This window comes from Hyperoodon ampullatus, assembly GCF_949752795.1.
Source record: "Hyperoodon ampullatus genome assembly, chromosome: 16".
Lineage (NCBI taxonomy): Eukaryota > Metazoa > Chordata > Mammalia > Artiodactyla > Ziphiidae > Hyperoodon > Hyperoodon ampullatus.
In genome coordinates, this window is record NC_136929.1 from 9,850,961 (window position 1) to 9,876,836 (window position 25,876).

Consider the following 25,876-nt stretch of genomic DNA (forward strand, 5'->3'; position numbering starts at 1 on the left):
TTCTTTTTCATATTCTTTTCCATTATGGTTTATTGCAGGATGTTGAGTATAGTTCCCTATGCTATATACAGTATATACAGTAGGACCTTTTTGTTTATCTCTTTTATATATAGTAGTTTGTATCTGCTAATCCCAAATTCCTAATTTGTCCCTCCCCCCTTCCCCTTTGGTAACCAGAAGTTTGTTTTCTATGCCTGGGTCTATTTCTGTTTTGTAAATAAGTTCATCTGTGTCGTATTTTAGATTCCACATATAAGTGATATCATAGGGTATTTGTCTTTCTCTGTCTGACTTAATTCACTTAGTATGATAATGTCTAGGTCCATCCATGTTGCTGCAAATGGCATTATTTTGTTCTTTTTTATGGCTGAATAGTATTTCATTGTGCATATATACCACATCTTCTTTATCCATTCATCTGTCAATGGGCAAACTGAGGCAGTTTTAAGAGTAAAAGTTACCTAGCTGGTATAAAAGGTAAAGAAACAGGATTGTTTCAGATACTGGGGTGTAGAGTCACCATACTGTTAAGTTCTCCAAATATAGGTCTCCTGTCTCCTGGCCGTGCTCCCTGCCTGATGATTGGAGGATGTTTATTGAGCTCTTACTAGGTGCCAGGAACTCATCTACATACTTGAGAATAAAACAAAGGTCCTATCCCTCACAGAGGTTACATTCTGGTAGAAAATAAGCAAAAAGCCTAAAGAGAGGAAAAAGAACAAAGAGCATGGAAAGAGCTTGGGGTGTGCTGCAGAAGCGATAAGTGGGTTGCAGTGTTAAGTGGAGTGGTCAGGGCAGGCCGATGTGAGGTGAAATTTGAGCAAAGACTTGAAGACTGTAGAGAGGGAGCCATCCAGGTATCTGGGGAAGATCATTCCAGGAAGAAAATAACCAGAGCTGAGACCCTAATGTATGAGAGTCTCTGACATGAATGAAGAAAATCAGGGAAGCCAGTGTGGCTGGCAGGGGTGAAGGAGGTGAGCGTAGCAGGAAGTGAGGTATGGGGAGGAGACTGGATGCAGTGGAAGCTGTCATAACTTGCCCTGTGTCTGCATAAGCCAATTAGAGTGAAATAATTGTCCACTAATTATGACACCCAAGTTGAACAGTGCAGGGGAAACCTCACTGAATTTGTGTTTTTGTTTTTTGTTTTTAGTCACAGATATTTGATTTGACCTGAAGTCCACCCTTTACTTGAAATATTTTCAATTTTTTATTTTTTGATTACTCTGCCCCAGAGTGATGTGAAACATCTATATTTGCATATCCCCCCTATTGGCTGCCTTTAGCATTTCCTAAATTATTTACTGGGACAGGGCTCACATTCTCTTTGCAGCACACATTTGAGGTCAACTCCTAGTTAATGGCAGGAGCTTGGAGAGATGCAGAAAAGAAAAGCAGGTATCAGAAAACAAGCCAAATACAGTTCATAGCTTTGGCTTTGCAATGTCTAGTCATCACCTGCAAAAATTGGGGAGAGGTGTAGGTACTGGTCTTGTTGGCTCAGACTGATATTGACCCAAGTTTGTTTTTCCTGAGCATCTCCAGATTCTAGTGGGGTGGCAGGAGTGAAGAGGAGGGAAGGGCAAGCTTCTCCCTGTCTTAGAAAATTACAGGTTGGCATGGACTCCCACATGCAGCCCAAACCCAAATTACTGACAAATTAGGCGCTCCTGATTGAAATACCTGAATGAGGAGCTGGCAAACTATGGCCTCCCTCTCTGTTTTTGTACAGCCTAAGGGCCAAGAGTAGTTTCTAAATTTTTAAATGGTTGTAAAAATCAAAAGAATAATATTTTGGGCTTCCCTGGTGGCACAGTGGTTGAGAATCTGCCTGCTAATGCAGGGGACACGGGTTCGAACCCTGGTCTTGGAGGATCCCACATGCCGTGGAGCAACTGGGCCCGTGAGCCACAACTACAGAGCCTGCGTGTCTGGAGCCTGTGCTCCGCAACAAGAGAGGCCGCGATAGTGACAGGCCCATGCACTGCAATGAAGAGTGGCCCCCGCTTGCCACAACCAGAGAAAGCCCTCGCACAGAAACGAAGACCCAACACAGCAAAAATAAATAATAAAATTTTAAAAAAGAATAATATTTTGTGATACATGAAATTATATAAAATTCAAATTTCAGTGTCCATAAATAAAATTTTCTTGGAACACAAGCCACACCTATTCATTTAAGTGTTGTCTATGACAGCTTTCACTCTGGAAGGGAGTTGAGTACTTCTGCAGAGACCGTATGGACCACAGAGCCAAAAATATTTACTATTCTGCCCTTTACAAAAAATAGTTGGCCAACTCCTAAATTGGATAATCTGAGTTAGGTCTCTAACTTCTTAGTTCATTAGTATCTACTATCCTGATGACTTCTGTGTGTTGTATAATGGCATTATCTTCTGAAAGTTACTGGGAAAAAGAAAATCCTTTTAATACCAATGCACTAATTAAAGTTATTTTGAAAGAATGTACCCAGGAACTGTTTGTAAGGGTGAGTGAGTAAATGAGTATTTCTATTGTTAAACAAATGCCACCTAACCAACTTCTACTGATTTAGATATCATTTGAAATAACATATGCCACCAGGATTCACCTGTGTAGAGAGGTTTCTCAAATAGCGTAGTGTCTTAATTCTGGCTACTATAACAAAGTACCATAGACTGGGTGGCTTATAAACAACAGAAATTTATTTCTCAGAGTTCTGGAGGCTGGAAGTCCAAGGTCAGGGTGCCAGCAGAATAAGGTTCTGGTGAAAGCCCTACTCTGGGTTGCAGACTGTTGCCTTCTCCTCAATTGGCAGAAGGAGAGTGAGCTAGGTCTCTGTCCTCTCCCTGTAAGGGCATTAATCCCATTCATGAAGGCTCCACCCTCATGATTTAATTACTTCCTAAAGGCCCCACCTCCAAATATGGTCGCATTGGGGATCAGATTTCAACATAGGATTTGGGGCAGGGGGAGCAAAATATTCAATCAGTAGCAAATAGTAAGTTCATGGCCATAACTTTGAACCATGAAAATATGTTTCATTTCTTTCAGTGAACGACACTTGTTAAAAGTTTTGTGGCAGTGTATGAGTTGTTCTGATTTTTAACTTTATAATAGAATTCTTCCTGTTTGTATCTTTTATGTGAGTAGAACTAAGTATAGTATCCAGAAAGAGTGATTCATGTTGTCAAATTGCACCGAATATCTTAGGAATTAGCATCCATTAAACCACTAGTAAGAATTTTTTAAATTAACTTTTCAACAATAATAAAAATTTGCAAACCACAAAATTGAAGGGAACAAAAGCAATATTTAGAAATAAAATTCTTTAATATTTTTAGCTGAGAAGGGAGAAATAAAATGGAATTAAGGTCCCCTTTTATCACAGGTTAAATTATAGACATGTATAATACCATATATTATATATGTGCAAATACGTAATGTATGGTGTGTGTGTGTGTATTTGCACATACACAATATAAGGTATTACTGAGTTGCATTTGCACATCATGTTTAAAATTGGGTTAGACATAGTGAAATCATGCCATTAAATATGTATTCTTCATATATTTAAAATATTGCAAGAGAAAGAAAAAGTTTAGTTTAATGTTAATCAATTCCAAAGTAATTTCTTCTTCCTTGCTAACAAAATCCCCCTTTTATTTGAGTGGGCCATATGCTCTAATCCAGGAAATTAATAATGCTTGATTTAAGGCTTAAATTTTAGACCCATCATAGCAGCCCCATTTTACTTAACCAGCAATTATTCTAGGTGTGGGTATATGCCCTTATTCTGACCAATGAAATAAATAATAAGCTCTGTTAAGGAGCTTCTGAGAAAATATTTCCTTCCTCAAAAAATAGAGACAGCCCTTTTATCCCCCAACCCTCTTCCATGTTAATTGGGATTCTCTTCTATGAAAATGTGATGGTTGGATCTATAGCAATATTTTGTGAGAGAAAATCGCCAACACATACGTTCAACATGGCAGAAAGGAGAGAGAGAGAGAAAAAATATATATATGTATATTTTCTTGGTGAAATCAGAGGCACTGATCCAAAGCTGGAAGCACAAACCCTTACAGACTTTTCACATGAGAGAGAATTCAAATTCTAATATTTAAGCCACTGCAATTTAGATAGTCTGTTCTTTGCTCCTTGTAGCTGCACACATTCTGAAATGATACAGAGACTGACTCTACCAAGTATTTTTAGTTATTCTTATAAGTGCTGATTTTATCATCACTCATTATAATAAGGCTTGTTTGGCTTTTTTACTGCTCTCCTTCTGTACCTTATATAACTGATTAAAGTTTATATTAAATATTTTTTTAAGTTATTTACATCAGATTCTGACTATCTTATGTTTACTTCTCTGATTAGCAGTGCATGAGAACATTGCGAAGATAAACATGCTATAAATCTATTTTTCAAATGTTGTTTGTGGTTACACAGAAGCAAACGCTTCAGATTTCTACTTTTCTCTTTAACTGTTGATACTTTAATCACAGATTTCATTAGAAATGTGCCTCTGTAACTTTGCTGATAGAATTTAAAATATATTGGTGTGATAAATAAAATAGTAATAAAATATATAGCATAGAATGCCGCTCAATCTCTTTCATAATTGGGCTGTTCAGTGGATCGACATGAATACTACATTATCTATATAGATCAAATTGGAAAACCTTCTCCAGAATCATATCTCCAAATCTCAGATATTCTCAGAGGGATCTGTCCATAGATGGAATTGTTTCTTTTCTTTCTTTCTTTTTTCTTTTTCTGAGAAGGTTTTTGTATCTCAATATGACTTCTTCTGAAATGAGGGAATTCTATGAAAGCTATACATATTCAGCCAGTCCCAGTGAGAGTCTATTGCAAGGGCTGGCAAACTTAAGTCTGTAAAGGGCCAGATGAATGTTTTAGGCTTGTAGGTCACACGGTCTCAATTGCTATACAATCAACTGCTGTTGTAACTCAAAAGTAGCCATAGGCAATATGTAAATTAATGAGCTTGGCTGTGTGACAATAAAACTTTATTTGGCAGGCCTGCTTTGGCCTGGGGACTGTAGTTGGCTCATCACTGATCTAGAGATTCCACTTTTGCTTCCCCATCCCGGGCATTCAAATATTGTTCTTGAGCATTGTTAATACATATATCTTCCTTAATACATAACTGCAAATTATTCGTACCATGGAATTTATTAAGACATTAATGGGAGAACCTATGCAGATGCTGCAAATCTCTGCCCCTGGACTAAAATCCTCCTCTACTCTGAGTTAGTTATCTTTCTTTTTAATTTTGTAAATGAATAGACTTTATTCTTTTTTAGCAATTTTAGGTTTATAGAAAACTTGAGCAGAAAGTAAAGAGAGTTCCCATAAACCCCTTCCCCCCCGCAAAAGTTTCCCTTTTTATTAACATCTAGCATTAGTGTGGTACAAATATTACAATTGATGAACTGGTATTGGTATACTGTTACTAACTAAAGTCCATAGTTTACATTAGTATTTACTTTTTGTGCTGTGCATCCTATGGATATTGACAAATGTAGGATATATACAACGACATGTACCACTACAGAATCATTCAGATAATTTCACTGCCTTCAAAGTCCTCTGTGCTGCACCTATTCATTCCTCCCCCTACAGCCCTGGCAAGCCACTGATCTTTTTACTGACCCCATAATTCTGCCTTTTCAGGAATGTCACAGAGTTAGAATCATACACTATATAGCCTTTTCAGATTGGCTTCTTTTACTTAGTAATATACATTTAAGATAACCCATGGCTTGATAATTTCTTTTTATCGCTGAATAATATTCCACTGTATGGGTTTACCACAGTTTGTTTATACATTCATCTATTGAAAGCCACCTTGGTTGCTCCGAATAGTTGGAAATTACAAATAAAGTCTATGCAGGTCTCTCTGAGGATGCAAATTTCACCTCATTTGGGTAGATAGCAAGGAACGTGATTGCTAGATTATATGATAGGTTCTCTTTTTATTTATTTTATTTATTTTTATTTTTTTGATGCGGACCATTGTGAACGTCTTTATGGAATTTGTTACAATATGGCTTCTCTTTCACGTTTTGGTTTTTTTGGCCACGAGGCATGTGGGATCTTAGCTCTCTGACCAGGGATCCAACCCGCACCCCCTGCCTTGGAAGGCGAAGTCTTAACCAGTGACGGCCAGGGAAGTCCCCGGTTATCTTTTAAAACACAATCTCATCCATTTTCTTGAAAATCTCTGGGGCTTATCTTTGTTGATCAGAAAGTCACAACCCCACGGCATGGCCAGCGTGGCTTGCTGTATCCCAGTGTCACATCACCACACGGACCTTAGCTTCCAGCCGTGCTGGTCCAAGACTCCTACCTCAAGGGGCTTCTCGTAATTTCTAGAAGGCAGTTCTTTTCCTTCCAAGTGGGATGCTTTTTCTCTTTCTTCTTCACCTTCACAAACTCTGATTCACCTTTCAAAAGCAGTTATACTCCAATAAAGATGTTTTAAAAAAACCCAAAACCTGTAGCTAAATAACATCATGTTTCAAAAGCTTGTGCCCTTCTCCAAGGCAGGAATAGCTATTCCCTCTTCTAGACTGCCTCCTATGTCTTCAGCACAGCATGGGAAGTTCTGTATTGTGATTGCTGACGTGATATTGATCCCCTCTACTAAAAGGTAATTGAAACTCTTGAAAACACACACACACACACACAAGCTACTTAAGGGAAACAATTTAAATAAAACATTGTGGAAAATTACCCTCTAAATATTTGAAATAATGTTCTATAAAAGGACAGAAAGCACTATGTACACTTAGGTTATACACGTAAGCTTTATTTTGCCCAAGAATACAGAACTGCAGTATTTGACCTTTCAAAAACAGCAATAAACACACACCAAATGTCATCCAGTTCCACAAGCAAAAAACCTACACACTTTGCTTGACACTCCTTCTCCCTTAGCTGCCAGGTACAATCACAGGGTACTGACTATTTGACCTCCAAAATATTTCCTCAGTCTGTGCTTTTCTCTCCACTCCACTCCACTGCCAAAGTCTTGCCTGGTATTGCAGTAGACAGACCAGCATTCTTGCATCCAAACTGGCTCTCTTTTCTATTCTTCACACTTTAGCCAGAGTGGTCTTTCCAAATGCCTACCTGATTGTGACATGCTCTGCATAAAAACTTTTAATGTTCTCCCAGTGTTTCTATGGAAAGACCTAAACTCTTAACATGACTATCTAGTTTGGCACATGGTTAGCACACAGATCTCAACTCCTACTGCTGTCTCCTTCACACTCTGCATTCCAATTTTGGTTTTCTTTTTGTCCATCAAATGGTCTGTCTCTGCTTCTGCCCCAGGGCCTTTGCACATGATGTTGCCCTCTCCAGGAATATTCTTCACCCCGCTCTAAGCCTAGTGAACTCATGCTGATGTTTTAGATCTCAGCTCCGATTTGAATGTTTTTCCGTACCAACTCAGGCTAGGTCAGGCATGTTTGTTGCGTGTTCTCATGGAAATCATTCCTTTTCTTGTAGGAACTTGTCTTATTTTGTAGTGATATGATCAGTAGTGTAAATAATTGTCTCCTCCCCTAGACTTTATGCCCCAAGAGTACCAGCTATATCATTTTTGCTCATTGTTTATATCTCCAGATCAAGGACAGTCACTGACAAGTATATAATGTCTAAAATTCATGCATTTATTTAACCAATAAACAATGGAAAAATAAATGCATGAATTTTAGATATTATTAAGTATAGAATAATGGAAACATGTTTCCATGTGTTCACAGTATTCAAATTTATTATGTAATATCTGGGACAGAATGTTTAGTATTTGTTTAGTATTAGTATTATTTATAATTAATATAATTCTTTCCATTTAATAGTGTCACATTCTCAACCAACAACCTGAAAGTAAAACCATTTAATTCATTAATGCCTGTAAAATTTCATAATATAACATGAAAATAATTCAGTGGTAATTAGACAATTAAATCCATGGCAGAATTGAGCTTCATGGTGACAGCTTCACCTGGGTAGAGTCATTTAGCCAACAGGTCGACGTTTTCCTCTCCCCAGTCACTCTTCTTCCCAGGAAGTGTTGCTATTGCCCCTTTTCTTACTTTCCTGACCTTTCTCTCCAGTGTTCCATGTTTGTCCTTTTGTGCTAACCTTTGGAATTATCGAACAACTTGCAACCAGAATCTGGGAAGTCATGGCCAATGTGTTTCTAGCTAATAAAGCAAAAATCAAAGGAAAGCAATCCTCAGGTTATCATTTCAGCACCACATGGGCTTCCTCTATATTCCACACGTTCAGTGTTGATGATGATTCTTTTTCTTCTTTTTGTTAGTGTTAGTGATTCTTTATCAGATACTGACCTCTTTTATTCCAGTAACATGAGTTATTTGATATTCTGGGGGGAAAAAATTAAACCTCTTACATTTGGTTCATATTTTCAACATTGTTATTATTAATAATTATTTGCTCAGTAACAGCAATATGTACATAAAATATCACATGGATAGAAATAAAAACATCTTAATCCATTCCTTATGAGGGCCTATACTCTCAGAGATGTAAAATCATCATCTATGACATGGAATAATGCTATTCTTCTTCTTGAAGCATTTTTAACAGCATTATTAAATCAAACAAAATATATGTGAATGGCCTTTGAAAATCATAAAGCTCAATACAAATTAATATTATTCAATGAATATGGCATTTTAGGAATATTGTAGAACCTGCTTGTACTTCCTTCATTTTTCTATGGAAGCTTGCATTTTATAGGTTGGATAAATGGATAGTTTTGATTATCTGTTTGGTTTTGGTTTTGTTTATACAAATAAGTGGTTTTGACTGGGTACGTTTTTATTAGGAAAAATCCACAATGCAAACACACATAAAAAAACTTCTATGGAAAGTTCTAACTTAAAGTGGAGCTTAAAGAAAAGAAAGTAGAAAAAGCTTGTAGATGCATGTAGAAATAGGCCTAAGGAGAGAAGCATGCAGAGCTGTAAAAATAGTTTTAAAACATAGTTCAAAGAGTTAGGCGGAAGAAAAAACCTGATGAAAACAAGCCCATGTTCACTCATAGAATTTGGCAAAGTGAAAGTCACAGTTAAATATTTGGCATTTTTATATTCAGTTTCTCAAGATAACACGGGCCAAAAACTACAAGGAGATGAAAGAAAACGTTGATAAAGTAAGATAAAGCAACGAGACTCAGTTTGGGTAGGACACGGTAAAATACTGAATTGATCTAAGTACAAAAACTAACAAACTTAATTTTTTTGCACAGCAAATTCTGCTCTTGTTTTGGCTAACAAAAAATTCTAGTGCAATATGAATTGAAAATGTTTGCTACTGTATGTGATAATATCTTGGTCTGGTTAAATATAAAAGAGCTGAATATTTTCTGCAGCATTTGTTCCACTCAGGAAATCTTTGTTGCATCACCATTCCTCACTCCCACCATCACCACCACCATTAGTACCCTGATGCTAAGAACACAGGTTTTTTTGGTTTTTTTCCCCCAAAACTTTAGAATCCCTTAATTATGCACTCATTTCTTAAATGCTATCTCCCTTGATTTCTTCCTTCTATTTCTGGTATATGAAATGTCTGAGGGACCTAGACCAGGTAGAAGGTCACACCAGATCGAGTCCTAATCCAAACTCAACACTCAAGAGACATTAGGGAAATGGAATGAAATAGAAAATAAAATAAACACTAATATGGCTGATAATTTTAAGTAATTTATCCAGTGGATTTAATAATCTTTTCTACTCCTTCCTTGAAGGTCATTCATTGGAGAAATTTTGTTCTGGAACTATTTTACTTCCCTTGCGGTTGCCCTGCCTGTTGTCAAGCCACATTTCCTGTCTTTGATTCCCTTTTAGAATTATGTATACTAGGTTGACCAGGTATAACTAGTGAGGTTGAGCCGAGGTCAAAAACTCAGACAGCCTAGGATCCATTCCTGCTGTACCACTTACTAGCTATATAAATTCTCACCAAGATACTTAACTTTAGCATCATACTTTGTTAAAAGGAATAAAATGAGGTAATTTGCGTAAAGCATTTAGCATTGTGACTGGCTTACATTAATAAAAAAATAATAATTGCTACTAATTCTCACTTTAGTTCTCCTTTAATTAGATTTATAGTCACATCCAACCCTATATATAATAGAGCGATGTTCCCTAGACTATTTGTGGTGAAGGATAGTATTTTTTTAATTTTTCCAATCTTTTGCAGAGATATACTTTCAGAAAATATAATCAAATTAAGTTACTAGAAAATACTTTAAGTACAGAATAAAAGTCCAGAGTTTTTATTTTTATATTCAACAGTTAGTAAAAATATTTTGTTAAATTGCTATAGAAGTTTATAAGTGTTTTTGCTCAGTTTTGTACTTGTTTCATTGCAGACCAGAAATAAATAATTTGTAGATAGGTACCAGTTCATGGATCATGCTTTAGGTATTACTATGATGTGGACTGTGCAATAGATTTTATTATTTACCTTTTGAATGAGGCAATCTCATTTCTAAGATGTTCAAATGCTTACTGATATTATCATGGTTAGTGTATATATATATATATATATTTGGCTTTATGTAATATGTGTGCTGTAACAAAACTACACGTCACTAACTGAATCTGAAAAATCCTTAAAATAAAGGATGAAGTAATGCCAACACTCTGACTTCGAGACATTACTAATCTCTGATGAAGCCTCTGAGTATTTCTCAGACCAAGAAACTCTTTGCATATTACAGTATGCATCTGCTATTATCATGACATTATTCACTCTGATTGTTCAGAAACTTATTAAAAAGTCATGGCAGCACTTCTCCTGGGTTTCATCACATACATCCAGTCTGATTCCTTTCACATAAAACACTCTCAGTTTTATGTTTCTCTTTTAGGCAAAGTTATATACAATTGACCCTACACATGTTGGAGAAGTCTTCTGTTGAGGAGCGGATGTATGACAAAACACCAGAACACATTTGATCTAAGAGCCCAGTTTTTAATCACAAGATGACCCACCATGACATCCTCATCCCATTCCAACCTTTCCCTGGGGAATGTAAGACTGCAGTGAGTTAGAGGGATGGTTGGCAACAGAGGGTAGCCAACTCAGTTTCTGCTTTGTTCAGCGTTTCTTTAACTGATCAATGGGGGGCGGGGGAAGGAGCGTACAGCTTGGGTAAAGGGGAGAAGAGATTCATTTTAAGTACTCCTATGTATTCTTGTTTCTTGTTTTTTTAAACTCTTTTAATAATATACTTTTTCCCCCTTAACAATGATATCCTAAGACATGTGACACTTTTGCCAAGATGACAGCATATGTCATTCATTACTCTTTTCCATCTGTGTTTGTTTTCATATGTAGTTAGATGTAGATAGAGAGCAGCTGTATAAGGTACATATTTTCTGAGTTTTAACTGAATAATAATTCAGTTGAATTAATTATCTGTATCGGTTATCAATTCCTTAATGACACCATGTAGCAAACAATGAGTGCTGAAGCGGCCTATAACAGTTAAGTGTATTAATGCTTGTGCATCTGGAGTCATATGGAGATCGGCTAGGTGGCTCTGCACATCCTGGTAGGACTTGATCCCCTGTCTGGAAATAGACTAGTTTAGGTTGGGCAACTTGGCTGTGTTCCACGTGTGTCTCTTCTCCAGCAGGCTAGCCCAGGGGTGCTCTCAGGGCAGTGGATGAGGCTGAGAAGGCAAACCCACTTGTACAAGTGCTTGTCAAGCCTCTGCCTTCTTCATCTTAGCTCATAGTGGGAAGACAAGTTACATTACATGCTATGAGAGCTTTGATCCAGGGAGGGTGAAGAATTCAGGCCATTTTTGCAATTGATCTCATATCTAGAAAAGTGCATCTCTTCAATTGAATGATAAGTGAGTAGGAATAGTTAAATTATTCATCTTGATGAAAAGAAGTGTACTTGGGCAAGTTAGTTAAACCCTCTGGGCTCAATTTCTTCATTTCTAAAATGGGGATAATAATAGTACCAATCTCACAGGATTATAGTGTGGAATGATTAGTTGATTAGGTAAATGTGTAGAACAGTGCTTGGTATAGACGTGTGCACAGTTTGACTGTTAGCTGTAGTTATTGACATTATTATTATTACCATCATCTTCATCATTATTATTTTGAGGCATCACTGTTAAGCACTGACAAATTCTAAGAATGGTATGTGGTTGTATTAATACTTTCTTAAGCGTATTTATTTTGTGATTTTTTTGCTAATATTTATAGCACTGATACCATCTGTTCATGTGACAAGCATTATTATTTTAGGAATTATACATGTCTATATTCTAGAGAAAACAGATTTAACATTATAGAACTAGTTGGCACATGTTTTAATTATAATCTTAGAGCTTCTTATTTAAAGATATACCGCAAGTACTTTATATTTTTGCTTCCATTTCCTTGCTTTAATAAATTTTATACTAGTCTTAAGATGGTAGAAAGCTTACGAATAATGCCAATTTATTTGATATTTACTAAAATTTTGTGATCATGTATTGATATTAATTTGTTCTGTATGGTAACAGGAACATATACCAATGCTTCCCAAGCTCTCATATGCATACGAATCACCTGGGGTATTGTTAAAATGCAAATTTTGATTCTATAGGTCAGCCGTGGGGACTGGAAATCTGCATCTCTAACAACTTCCCAAGTGAGGAAGTTGCTACTGATCCCTGAATACCATGTTTTAAGTAGCAATGATATATTTAAGCTTATATATATGTATTATAATACATATAAAATATATATTTACATTAAATAAATAAGATAATTAAATTACTTAATATGAATCATTATAACAAATAAAAGTTGTTCTTGCCACAATTGTTTAAAAGCATAATGTCATAAAAAGAATATACATATTAAATATAACATAATAAATTAAAATATAATATTTAGTAAATGAAATAATATATCTAAAGATATATATATCAAACATCTCTAAATGGCAAATAAGGTCTTTACTGGCAAAACAAAGCCTTCATTTACAATTTTGTTTCCCCAGAAACTAAGTAACAGCTTCTGGTCCTATAAATATAAGGACTTGTGGAGATTGTATTGTTGGTGGGAATATACTCAAAATCACTGGGTCCTATAATCAAATAAAAGCTGCCTCTTAAACATGTAAAAAATTATACTTTTTTTCTCCCTGTGGGCATTAGTCACAGCCTGATATTGTACATATTGATTATGTAGAATTTCAGATAAATAAAATGCATTAGTCAACTAAATTTTCTACTTTTGAGCGTTAACTACAAATTATTTTTTGTTTCAAAATTCATGACTATAAAATCTTCCAAAAGGTCAGAATATTCTTCCCTTTATATGTAACCTTAAGAGTGTTCTGTATTTCTTTTTTCAAAAACTGGGTAGTGTCAGAACAGTATCATTAAAGGATATAATTAATTTAATTTTATTTATTTATTTTTTTAATATTTATTTACTTGTTTGTTTATTTGTCTGTTTCTTTGCTTTGACTGCACTGGGTCCCTGTTGTGGCATGCAGGATCTTAGTTGTGGCATGCAGACTCATAGTTGTAGCATGGAAACTCTTAGTTGCAGCATGCATGTGGGATCCAGTTCCCCGACCAGGGATCGAACTTGGGCCCCCTGCATTGGGAGTGTGGAGTCTTAGCCACTGGACCACCAGGGAAGTCCCAGGATATAATTAATTTTAAAATTGTAGAAGATGAAGGAGATTAGTATGAATTTCTACTGACCTCAGGATAAACCTTGGTAGACTACATCTCCCAAAGGTAGAAAGGGAAGAAAAAGCTAACTGAGATACAGACATGTTAAATGGATCATTGAGATTTCCATCTAAAGGTGTGTCTAATTAAATTGAAACCTGTTAAGAGTAAATAACTACTACCCTGTTCATGATAACAATTAATATTTGAGTTGTACTTTTGGATTCCATTTATAGATTATAATATAGCTATAGTTTATAATTCAATTTATAATTTACAAATTATTTTTGTAATGATTTGAACCACCCCTATTATCTTATTTGATATTTGCAAGAAACCTTTGTAATTTGTTGTTATTCTTCAAGTGAGAACTTGAAGTCTGAGGCTCCCTCCTCCTCTCAACTTAAGCCTGGGGAGAAATATTCATAAGAAGTCCAGGGTCAGGGCCATTATTAGGCTGTTGATGGGAGGGGACTGAGGTTTTGATGACTCTAGAATATAATTAATAGCTATTATTTACTGTGCATTTATTATATGCTATTTCCCACAATATGTCTAATATCATTTCTCTATTCTCTCTTTTTAATCTATTTTGGAATTGCCTTGTATTCTAATAACTGCTAAAAATTTGTCTGGAATGTTTCTTTTTATGTTTTCCCTTCGAAACAGTGGTGGTGCTGGTACTAGGCAAACCTGTAAATATTAACCAAACATAATTTTCATGTAGTTGTAAATAAAAACAAAAGAGATGTAGTAACTAAATGGAATTTGTGGACTACTACATAACTAACTACTTTTACAAGAAGCCCAGGCTCATAACACACCGTAAAGGCTTTTCCGGGGATGAAACTCTGATGAAAATGCTGATTCAAATTGTATGCATTTGTATACATGAACATAAGTGCAATCCAAGCTTAATTTGGGAAGATTTGAAACTAGATTACCAACCTTAGATCAGAGTTGGCAAAATTTTTTAGCAAAGGACCATACAGTAAATACCACAGTTTTTGCAGGTCATACAATCTCAACAACCCGCCACTGCACTTTGTAGCATGAATTTGGCCATGGATTGTAGTTTGCCGACCACTGGGTTAGATTCTCAAGGTCACTGATAGCTATTAGGTTATGATTATGCTGAATTATCTGGGTTTATGGCTTATTTATTGGTTACAAATTATGGAACATGGGTCCTCTATTCCCTCCACCCCCTCCTCTCATCCTGAACTGAGAAGCCCTGCTTGGTGCATGCAAATGGCCCATCACAGTATTTTCTTAAACAAAGACATTTCCCTCAGAAGAGGAATTCTGCTGCTACTGTTAAGATAATAAGTACACCACAGATGGTCCTTTCATTTCAAAACAACCACAACATAAAAGGAGATATGAAATTTTTGTTTAATTGTTGTGTTTTTCTATTCTGTTATTTGATGATTTCGTTTGGCAAAGTTACACACTAATATTTAAGCTTCTGCTGGAACTCAACTGCTGTTGACTTCTGTTGTGATGGTGTTGGTGGCTCTAAATATAGGCTGGGCAAGAAGAGAAAAAGACACATCAAACTCCTTATCTATTTCATTTTGGCAGTTTCAAAGAGTTTATATTTGAGCTTAAATTTAAATAAGTCTTCTCATATTATCACTGCCAGTTTTAGAATGTTTCACTGGCACAGTCGTGGTATGACTCAAATAGATAAATACCATCAGTTAGGTTAGGGCTGCGTTGATAAGCCACCTGGGCTTCCTTCTTTCTTTAGTAGTTTTCTTGCCACTCTACATTGGAGGTCTCAAACTGGGTGCTCAGGGGTCCACCTCAGACCATTGGTCCGTGCTACATTGAAAAACAAAAACAAGAACAAAGAAGTAGCTGCCACCATACAAAGGAGATTTTTACCCAGAAATCTGGATGTTTTACTTCCTTTGAAAAACCAGGAAGAACGTCTGCAGATCTAAGGTTTTTATTTTCCCATGAGAACCGTCATACTTTCTGCCATTCTGTCCATCTCTTCTGTCCAGCTCTGAGCATGAGTAGGGGGCATTTATCCTCACATGATGCTATGTTGGGCTGCAGCCTGCAGGCCTGCAAGCCCTATACTTGCTCAGCTTCTAGACCTAGGAAAGAGCCCGGAGTCAGTGATAGAGAAATCAGTGGTATAATGGACAGGGGGAATCTTACATCTGTGAAGCAAGATCCTGGAGCAACACCCCACAGTGTTTGGCGGATGGCAGTCAGGAAGGGCCGCAGTCTTTGCCCCCCCGGGGGGAGGGGGGAGGTTACCAGTTATAGGGGGAATTGACATTCGCTTGGCTCATCTGTTACCAGGGAAACTAGCAGAGGGGCATGCCCCTCCCCGCCCCTTTGTTAAGCTATCAGGGCGGAGATGTTCTGATCTAAAGATTGGAACAGTCACTAGCTGGGACAGGGGCAAGTATGTAGGAAGGTCAATCAGGTGAGTAGGGTGTAGGTGAAGCAGGCCCTGGTCCAGCAGGGAATGTCCTGAGAGCAGCAAAGCAGCCATCTTGGGGGTCCTGGTCATAGAGGCTAGGTGCTCTGATGACGCCAGCCTGCTTCACTCTCGTATCTGCCTGGTCAGGATAGGCATTTGAGTTTGTGGCTCCAGCCACAAAGCTGATCTCTGGGGATCTCATCAATTACAATTTTTCCCAATCCTACCTATGGGACTATTCACTCCATCTGTCCCTCTAAAGCATATTGTAGGACTCAAACACAAAACTGTGACTCTATTCATTGTACAGTTACTATCAAGAGCATTTTTGCTTGGGTTATGTGTGTTATGTTTTCTTTATTTGGTCAAAGTCACTTTTTCCTTGCAAGGAAATACCTTGTAGAAGTTAGTGCCAAGAAAAAGAAAAGATTTTCTCTCTTTAATAATTTGTATTACATAAAGCCTTTCTCTTTTTGTCTCAGCTACCAGGAAGTTCAGAACTCAATTTAATAATGTGTCATAATTCTGGTGGTATTTCTCTCCTTACTTTATCGCCCTTGATTATTAAATTAATACTAATTACTAACATGAATACACAACTACACATGTCCTACAAACAGTTTTCAAGTCCATTTCACAGGAGATTGGGCTTCAACACATCAGTATATAATAAGGGTTACTAACTTCTCAAACCATCCTCCACAAAGACAACAGAATATAAAACACTAATCAGACTATATCATCATTCCCTTGCTTATTCAAGAACTCTGCATATCTACCTCTTGCTTATAATAAGGAGTCTAACCTGTTTATCAGAGTGCCCAAGACCCTTTATTACATTTCTCTAACCTAGCACATCATTCTGCACTTTGGCCCTCACAGAGTCCCAGTAATGGACTAATGATAGTTTTCCAAATATACCATGGCATTGCCCACATCTTGCTTTTCACAGTACCATTTACCCCACCTATAGTCCCTCTAGGAAGGTAAGTTTACCACAGCAAATATTGCATGGTACTAGCATTTTTTTTTTTTTTTTTTTTTTTGTGGTACGCGGGCCTCTCACTGTTGTGGCCTCTCCCGTTGCGGAGCACAGGCTCCGGATGCGCAGGCTCAGCAGCCATGGCTCACGGGCCCAGCCGCTCCGCGGCATATGGGATCCTCCCAGACCGGGGCACGAACCCGTATCCCCTGCATCGGCAGGCGGACTCTCAACCACTGCGCCACCAGGGAGGCCCGGTACTAGCATTTTTAAGCACAAAAATTTTAATAAAATTCTTCCAGGAAGAATCCTGTTCATTTTGTATATGTTCATTTTGGTACATCTGAGGCTGAGCCCAACAGTTCATACAAAATTGTTCTCACTGACTAATCATTTAAATAAATTTTGGTTTGCAGAATTGTTGATAGAATTGAAATAACTGATACAGGGTTATTTTTGACTATACATAATGGGAAACCTTTTTAGAATAAATATTGAGTACTTACTATATGCCAGGTCCTCTTCTAAATATGTAATGCGTATTGATTCACTCAATTCTCCCAACCACGGTATTATCCTATGATTTTTGTACCCATTTTAGAGATGAGGAAACTGAAGCCCAGGGATTAAGTAATTTTCCCAAGGACTCACAGCCAGGAAGGAGTGGGGTCAGGGTTGACCCCAGGAGGTCTGTTTCCACAGATGACATTCATAGTCACCCTGTCTCCCATTTTCAGATTGAAAGTACATTTGTCCCTTATGACAGCAAATAAGTAGTAACCAATCTCAACTTTCATTAGTCCTACCAGTTCTCATGAGAATGATGGGATTATTTTGAACTCCAATATTTCATGAGCAGATTGTATTCTTGAAATGTCTAGAGGAGTCTAGCAAAAAGCATTAGACAATAGTAACTTTGAATGTAGTGTGTATGCATGTAAGTATGTGTATACACATTAATTATTTAACCAAGAATAAAGAAGGGTGAAAAAGTACCAGCCAGTCGCCACCATCACAATCACCTGAAGGCAGTGGCTCTCACTGTGGAAGACAGAATCACCTCCCTCTGAAGTTACTGGCACAGCTTGTAGAAAGGGGATGTGTAATTGACTTCCTTGGAGTCTTAAGATGCAAACATTTGATTTAAAAAGACTTAGTGACAGAGACATACCTAACGACTTCTTCCACATCAAGGGTCTTCATTCTCATTCATATTCAACTTAGTCAATTTAGAGTAGAGACAATACACTTCTAATTGCTGATGGTAAGGCAAGCAGTGTCCTCCATGTTTCGTACATTATGGCAGTGGGGATCAATTGAATATAAGGAAGGGTTGATCACCCTATGGACCTGCATTTCCAAAGCTGGAGACCTTCCTGTCTCGAGATTAAGGTCAGTCTTCAATGGTCCTCTTAATAAGGTAAAGCTCCGGGCAGAGACCTGATATCTTAGTCAGCAGGTGCCAGCTTCTCTCCCCACTGAGTGACTTACTGGGTCAGCCTTTACCATACCCACTCCCAGTTGGTTCTACAACCGGTTTTAACTAGTACTAATAAATAGTATTCTTAGCTGCCTTGGCCTGTCTCAATAAAAAGACAAAGGACATGCCAAAGTCTAATCTGTTTGTCCTAGAAGGTACACGTTCAACCAATATCTTATATTTATTAGTCTTAGAGCATTCCATTTTATTTTCCTCACCACAAATGTATGAATACCCACCCTTTTATCAGTTTTTCCTCTGAAGTAGGGCCTGGAGACTGACTCACCAAGACTATCATTTATTAGTCAGAGAACTAATAGGAGGATATTTGGAGAAATAAAACTTTGCAGAAGACCGGAATATTTATTTGGATGGTATCTAATTCAAACCTGAGGTAGCATCATCTCAAAGAAATGAAGGTCTACATAAATTCCTTTGGGAGGCGGCTAAACCTGTCTTCTGGCTGTTTTAATCTCATCAAATTAATAACTGGAACTATCATCTTTGTCATAAAAAGCACCTGCCATTAACAAAACCTGTTCCCCTTGGAAAACGATTTAACTTTCAGTGAATTAAAGTTATGGGGCACTCTGAATAAATTGTATCCTGCAAGAGACACCACTTGATAATTAACACTCTGCTGGGAAATACTGAAAGAACATTTCTACAGACAATAATGTCACATTCCTTATTATGGCTAGCATAACTTTAACTCTTAAAGGTTTTATATTTTTAGACCCTAAAGGATATGTTTTTCAGAATGTGTATAGAAAATAACTTTTTTAAAAGAAAAACAAAAGTTACTATTTTCTGTAGTCATAAAAATCTATTAAGGTGAAAAAAATTTTAACTACCTGATATTTTTTAAAAGATAATGACAATAAAGCTCTGTTTTGCATCTCTATTTCATAAATATGGAAGAGCACAGTGTTGAGCCTATTTAAAATAGCCACAAAAACTAGTTAAGTGACTTCCATGGTCTGTAACTAGGAAGGCTGAATTTTAAAATTATTTTTCACAGAGGTCTATCTGAAATGCCTTTGTAGGTTAAATTTTAGAAGTATGTAAAACTCATCTATGAATATTTGTGTTATTAATGATAATCATAAGGTAGCAAGCTTTGTGTTATTCATCAATCAGTGTAGATAATGGCTTTGAGAGTCATGTTAACTCATTGTACTCTTTCCAAAAAAAATTTTTTTTTTTGGCTGTGTTGGGTCTTCGCTGCTGTGCTCGGGCTTTCTCTAGTTGCAGCAAGTGGGGTCTTCTCTTTGTTGTGCGGTTCGGGCTTCTCATTGCGGTGGCTTCTCTTGTTGTGGAGCACGGGCTCTAGGCGTGCGGGCTTCAGTAGTTGTGGCACGTGGGCTCAGTAGTTGTGGCTCACAGGCTCTAGAGCGCAGGCTTGGTAGTTGTAGCGCACGAGCTTTGTTGCTCCGCAGCATGTGGGATCTTCCCGGACCAGGGATCAAACCCACGTCCCCTGCATTGGCAGGCGGATTCTTAACCACTGCGCCACCAGGGAAGCCCTCCAAAAATTTTATTCAGGGCAGCTGTTGATAATTCACTTCAAGAGTTCCAGGGGGACTCTGAACCGTGGATTAGGTCATGATTTTCAGCTCCTGTCACTATGATCAGCTAACATGACATCTGGCCTCTGCTCCAGGGGCTAGTTTGTATGCCAGCTGATTGTCAGGGGCTTAGTTTGAGGTGTCAGCTTGTCTCTTTGTAGGTAAAATGTATCACCCTGTAATATCAGTGACCTAGTGAACAACTGGCAACAGGGTATCATGTAATTATTCCTATGGAAATATTGAAAATAGGCTAGACCTTACACATATATTTTATTTTGTTTAGTTTGTTGTGAATACAGGATGCTCCTTTATCCTGTTGTTTCTGTTTATACTCTGGTTGAATTGTATTCTGTTCAACTGAAATTATTTTGAGTTTGCTCCTGTATTCTAATTTCTAATTAAAGGACATCCATACTTTTGCCTATACACACACACACACACACACATATGTATATGTGTGTGTGTGTATATATATATTCCCCAAAGTAGCAACTTCTTCTCTATTCATTGTATGTTGATAAATGTATATGGACAATTAATACCTGCAGGAGGAGGTACATTTGGCCATCCCTGCCCAAGGGCTGACTCGTTGGCCATCGTGGGCAAGTTTATGGAAGAAGGAAGAGGAAGCATGAGGAAGCTCCCATTCCTTCCTCTAACTTTCATTTCTTCCTTTTCTCTCAACAGGAACTTTTTACCCCTGAATGCAAGTTTAAAGAATCTGTTTTTGAAAACTATTATGTAATCTACTCATCGATGCTGTACAGACAACAGGAATCTGGTAGAGCCTGGTTTTTGGGATTGAACAAGGAAGGGCAAGTTATGAAAGGAAACAGAGTAAAGAAAACCAAGGCAGCAGCTCATTTTCTACCCAAGCCATTGGAAGGTGAGTGTTATGGGTGTTTTATCCTTATCAGGTTTATCACACATTTATCTTTCACACTGATGACTCTACCATGGCCACAAGGAGCCCTCATGGAATGCTGGAAATGTTCTTTATCTTGATCTCAGTGGTGATTCACGGGTGTCTACATAAGCTGTGCCTCTAAGATTTGTACACTTTACTGTATATATGTATATGTGTGTATATTATGTATATATATATATATATACATACACATACATTCCATTAATTTAAATATGCCCGTGCTCATTTCTCATGTCTCAGATCCTCACTACCCCAACCTCTCTAAATAATTTTAATTAATTAATTAATTTAAGAAATTTAAAATCTGCAATGACATTATAAAGCTGTGACTATGACAGTAGGTATACTAGAAAAACTAAGTTTTGAGTATTATGGAATGTTTGAGTATTTGCCCATTTTGCTATTATCTAGCTGAAAGTAACCACATATCTGTGAATTAGTATAATTACAGGAAATATAAAGAGTTAATAAGTTGGCCTTTAAAGAACTTGTTGATATTAGATATCTCCCTTCCAAACTGCATAATTGTTTAGTAAATTCAAATGTGGCTTGACCTTCTTTGACACTCAGCTGTAAACAATGGAGCCTTCAGATTTACTTTGATTGGATTTCTGGAGAGGAGGCTACAAAATTTTAATTAATCAGAAACATCTGCACATTTCTCATTAAGGATTCTACCGGAAGCGTCATTTTATCTATGTAACATTTGTTTGGGAACTACCAAAAGAAATTGATATTGAGGCTTTTCAAAAGTGTTTTCTATTCAAATGCTTTTGTTTACCTTTTGCAGAAAATCAGACCTGCAATAACTAAGTAAACGTTTGAAGTCAGCCTACATGGTTCGATTTTTCTTTTTGTTTCTTATTCCTACAGGAAAGCATTAGCCATCAAGAGAAACGCATATTGGTTTTATAATCCATATTGTCTTTATAGGAATAAGATAATTTGAAATATTGGAAGTTAATTATTAATTATCTGTGGATATATAATTCAGCTTTCAGTTTGCCTAAGTTTGGAAAACCAGTCTTGTTGGTTAATACCGTCTTTATAATTTCAGTGATATTGACTATCACTCTTAACTAAATTTGCCTCTACAACGAGTCATTGAAACACAAACAAGTAGCCACCAGGACCTATCTAGGAAAGGAAAAATTATTCCAGTCTGAAATATGAGTGAATTATTCTCATTCTATGATAGATCATAAGGAAAATGAGAATAAAAATAAGAAATTAGAGGGTTTCTCTCTTCTTCCAAAATAACGTATCCATGATTTGGCTTTACCACTTCAAGTGAACTTTGAGATCGTCAGATATTCAAATGCGAGTGAAAAAAATTTAAAAACTAAGCCCATAGCAACTCTACAAAAATCAGGCAAAATCTGGAAACCAGCTATTTAGTATATCCAGCAGGAAATATCTGAGACCCTAAAGATATGGGATAGTAATATCACTCTGCATTTTATTAATACACTGAACTGTTGTGTGTATATGTGTTTGTTGTGTGTTTATGTATACATGAAGAAGAGAGAAATAGAATTTTCAAAAAACTAGCAGACAGAAGTACTCTAAAGACAATTAAGGAGGTATTATAAAGACAGGTTATCACATAGTGTAATTGATAAGGAAAATTAATTTCAAACTTTCAAAACCCATACAGGATGTAAATTATATCATTGGAATTGTTAGGGCAAATTAGATTCTTGATGAATTTTTGGTGCTCTGGGGTATTCATATTTCTTACACAACTTCACTGTGTAGACGATCAAGATTAGCACTCTGATGCTGTGGTCGCCTAACTAAATGACTAGTGGGAGTGAGGGACTGGAAAATGTGTCAAGGATATGGATTAATCTCTTAATCCTTTTCACGTGCTAAGTCCTTTATTATAGGTCTGATACACATGTGCTTTCAAGCCTGTGTGCTGCTGAAAGATCTCACGATGCATTTGCAAAAGGTGAAATCCTACCACCTTGAACATGGAGAATGCATCTAGTGGTTCATCCTAACAAAGCTTAAGTTCTCTTCATAAAATGTAGGCTTTCAAAACCCTAAAAAGCAGGTTGGGCAGCTCTAATTCGCTTGTCTTTCTGATGGCAGATGATTTTAACTCAGTTTTCCCCAAGCATCAGTCACCCTGAAATCTCCTTTCCCAGGATTCCCTGGAATCATTTTCAAAAAAGCCACATGAACTATTGTGATTAATGATGTCACCAGATCAATTCCCCAGAGCTTCCTCAGACGTCATTCCCACTTGCCCTCTTGCCATTCTGTACTTCTGCCTTATATGACATCAATTACAGATTTTCATGATTATACCTGAAAATGAGGCATAAAAAATATAAAACACCCCACACTTGCCTTCAATTATTTAAGGGTCTCTTTGCATGATTTCGGGAGAGGAAATCTAAACAATGATCTCCAGAAGACCCTGGCTTAAGGAAAGTGAGTTGTTTGTATTGTTCTTATGGCTTTGAAGCTGACAGTAGTGTGATTATATTGCCTTTGAAGCACTTGAGAGAAAAATTATTTAATGACCTAGGGGTGTAAATACCTAGAATGGAAAAGATGAGTGAGAATGAGTTCCACGTGTTGACAGCGTTCAGTGGAAGGAAAGTCTTTCTCGCTGAACAAAGAGAATTAGGTTAAATGCTTGCCATTCTCACATAGTTCCTGTGTGTGGGGTGTGTGTGTGTGTGTGTGTGGCCACATCCCCTATTTAAACCTTCTCTCCTAGACAAAAATGCAGGTACCCCCAGGTGCGTATTTTGGATACACAAACCAGAAAATGCAAAGGAATTAATATTTTCTGTTTGGGGGCTGGATTTTACTGCTTTAAAACAGGAATTCCCTCTTGATGGGGTTACTTGACTTCAGGGGAAACGGGACTGGGCCAACGGCTGAGGTCTGTGCGTGAAGCTAACCAGGTAACGTCTCCTTTTCCTCCTGCCCTCCCCGTCACTAGTTGCCATGTACCGAGAACCATCTTTGCATGACGTCGGAGAAACGGTCCCAAAAGCTGGGGTGACGCCGAGTAAAAGCACAAGCGCATCTGCAATCATGAATGGAGGCAAACCAGTCAACAAAAGTAAGACGACATAGCCAGATCCTCACAGGTGTTGTGACTGACTCGCCCTGAGCACCGTTGAGTGATTTATCCTGGCCACACCCTCCTGTTCCGGGGCCCAGGAGCAGCTGGCAGTAAGCAGACGCTTGCTCCCCGCTGGCTCGAACTTCTTGGTTGCAAGTGGATAAATCTCAACGTGTTGTGCCCTCACAACAAGAAGACACCTGGATAACCAGCTCAACTCAGACCATGGAATGCCCTACCAGATATGGAATGCCTTTTTAATATCTTTTCTGTGACTGTGACACTTCACGTGAATGACCTACTTCACAAGTCCACTCGATACCTTGCCTGCTGACAGCTACCCATATTCCTTTTTGAGTCCCGTTTCGGCGAATTCCATGTGTTTAAGTTCGATTTTGTAGCACACAGATACTCTTGAGTAATTTCTAGTTAGATGCTGTAAACCTGTGCTATTATGGAGTTCTCTTCTTCCCGTTTTTACAGGGCTGCTGGCTCCACTGTCTGTGACCTTTTGCAGGGATTGTGTTCCTCTCAATCTTAACTGTAGCGGTTGGCTTAGTTGGGAGAGCGATCAGGGAAACAGAAAGCCTTCTAAACCTATTATGACACATTGCATCTATAAAGATTAAGAGTGTTGTCTCTGGCTCACACTACTGATGAAACACACATATACGCTCTGTCCAGTAGCAGATACTGTGCTCCCAAGGCCGCGTGGCCGGGCTGAGAAACGGGGTCAAACGCAGTCATGGGAAGTGCTCTATGATCTGGGTTTGACATCCCCCTTAGTTTCTTTGTGTGTGTGTGTGTTTTATACATATCACAAGCTTACTGGTAATGGTAACATTTGCCTTGCCCAGCGAGCAAGACCCACTGGTTTTTGAGAAAGTGGGTCCAAAGAACTCTGTAGGCCTTGTAGGCCTGATTAAGGTTCATTTTCATCTATGAATCCTCATTATTTGGAAAAAAGGGAAAAAAAATCAATAATTACAACCTACAAGAATTGTGTTACCTAAATCCATTTCAGATAGAATCCTTCCTGTTTTTAATGAACCAAACTTATTGCCATCCCCGGTTTGGGCTGCATTCCACTCATACTCAGCAGAGCATGGGCAAGGCGGCTGTTGTGTTCTTTTCTGCAGCAGCAATGCAAACGTTAGTTATAAATTAGACTTTAATATTTTTGGTGTTTAACAAGTTTTTAAACTGGACATATTAGGAAAAAAATATTTTTTTTAGCTCAGCATGCTGAGTCAGGTACTGTGTAATTCACCAGTCCATACCTCTGACTCAGCTTCTCAGGCCCCTGTGGCCCAATGGCTCAGTTAGAGGTGCCTTGCCATGATCTCAGAATGCAGTCTGTTGAATTATTCTAGATTAAAACTAAAGGCAAACCAACACGTTCAAACATCAGGTTTTCGGTCCGATTTTTTTTTTTTTTTTTTTTTTGCTTTTCTTTGATCTTGCTTTCTTAACTTCCTTTGGAATTTAATACTGCTGAATTCTGAGCTTAGGGAAGACAACGACTAAGAAAGTCCATGAATAGTTGACTCCACAGTGAAGAAACCATGCAAAATGTTCAATATTGGATATAAAGAGTTTCAAAATGTTTGATACTAAGCTGTTTG

General features: G+C 37.6%; 1 protein-coding gene across 3 annotated transcripts in view; it reads left to right on the plus strand.

Annotated features, from left to right (window-relative positions):
- Nucleotides 1-24,262, plus strand: part of FGF14 (fibroblast growth factor 14) — a gene marked incomplete at both ends in the record, with an annotated part of 579,759 nt that extends 555,497 nt beyond the window's left edge. For all 3 annotated transcript variants that reach the window (XM_079721985.1, XM_079721987.1, XM_079721986.1), the window contains 2 exons: nt 20,923-21,121; nt 24,126-24,262. In XM_079721985.1, coding sequence (XP_079578111.1) covers nt 20,923-21,121; nt 24,126-24,262 — 336 coding nt within the window. The remainder of the gene's footprint in view (nt 1-20,922; nt 21,122-24,125) is intronic.
- Nucleotides 24,263-25,876: the final 1,614 nt, after the last annotated feature.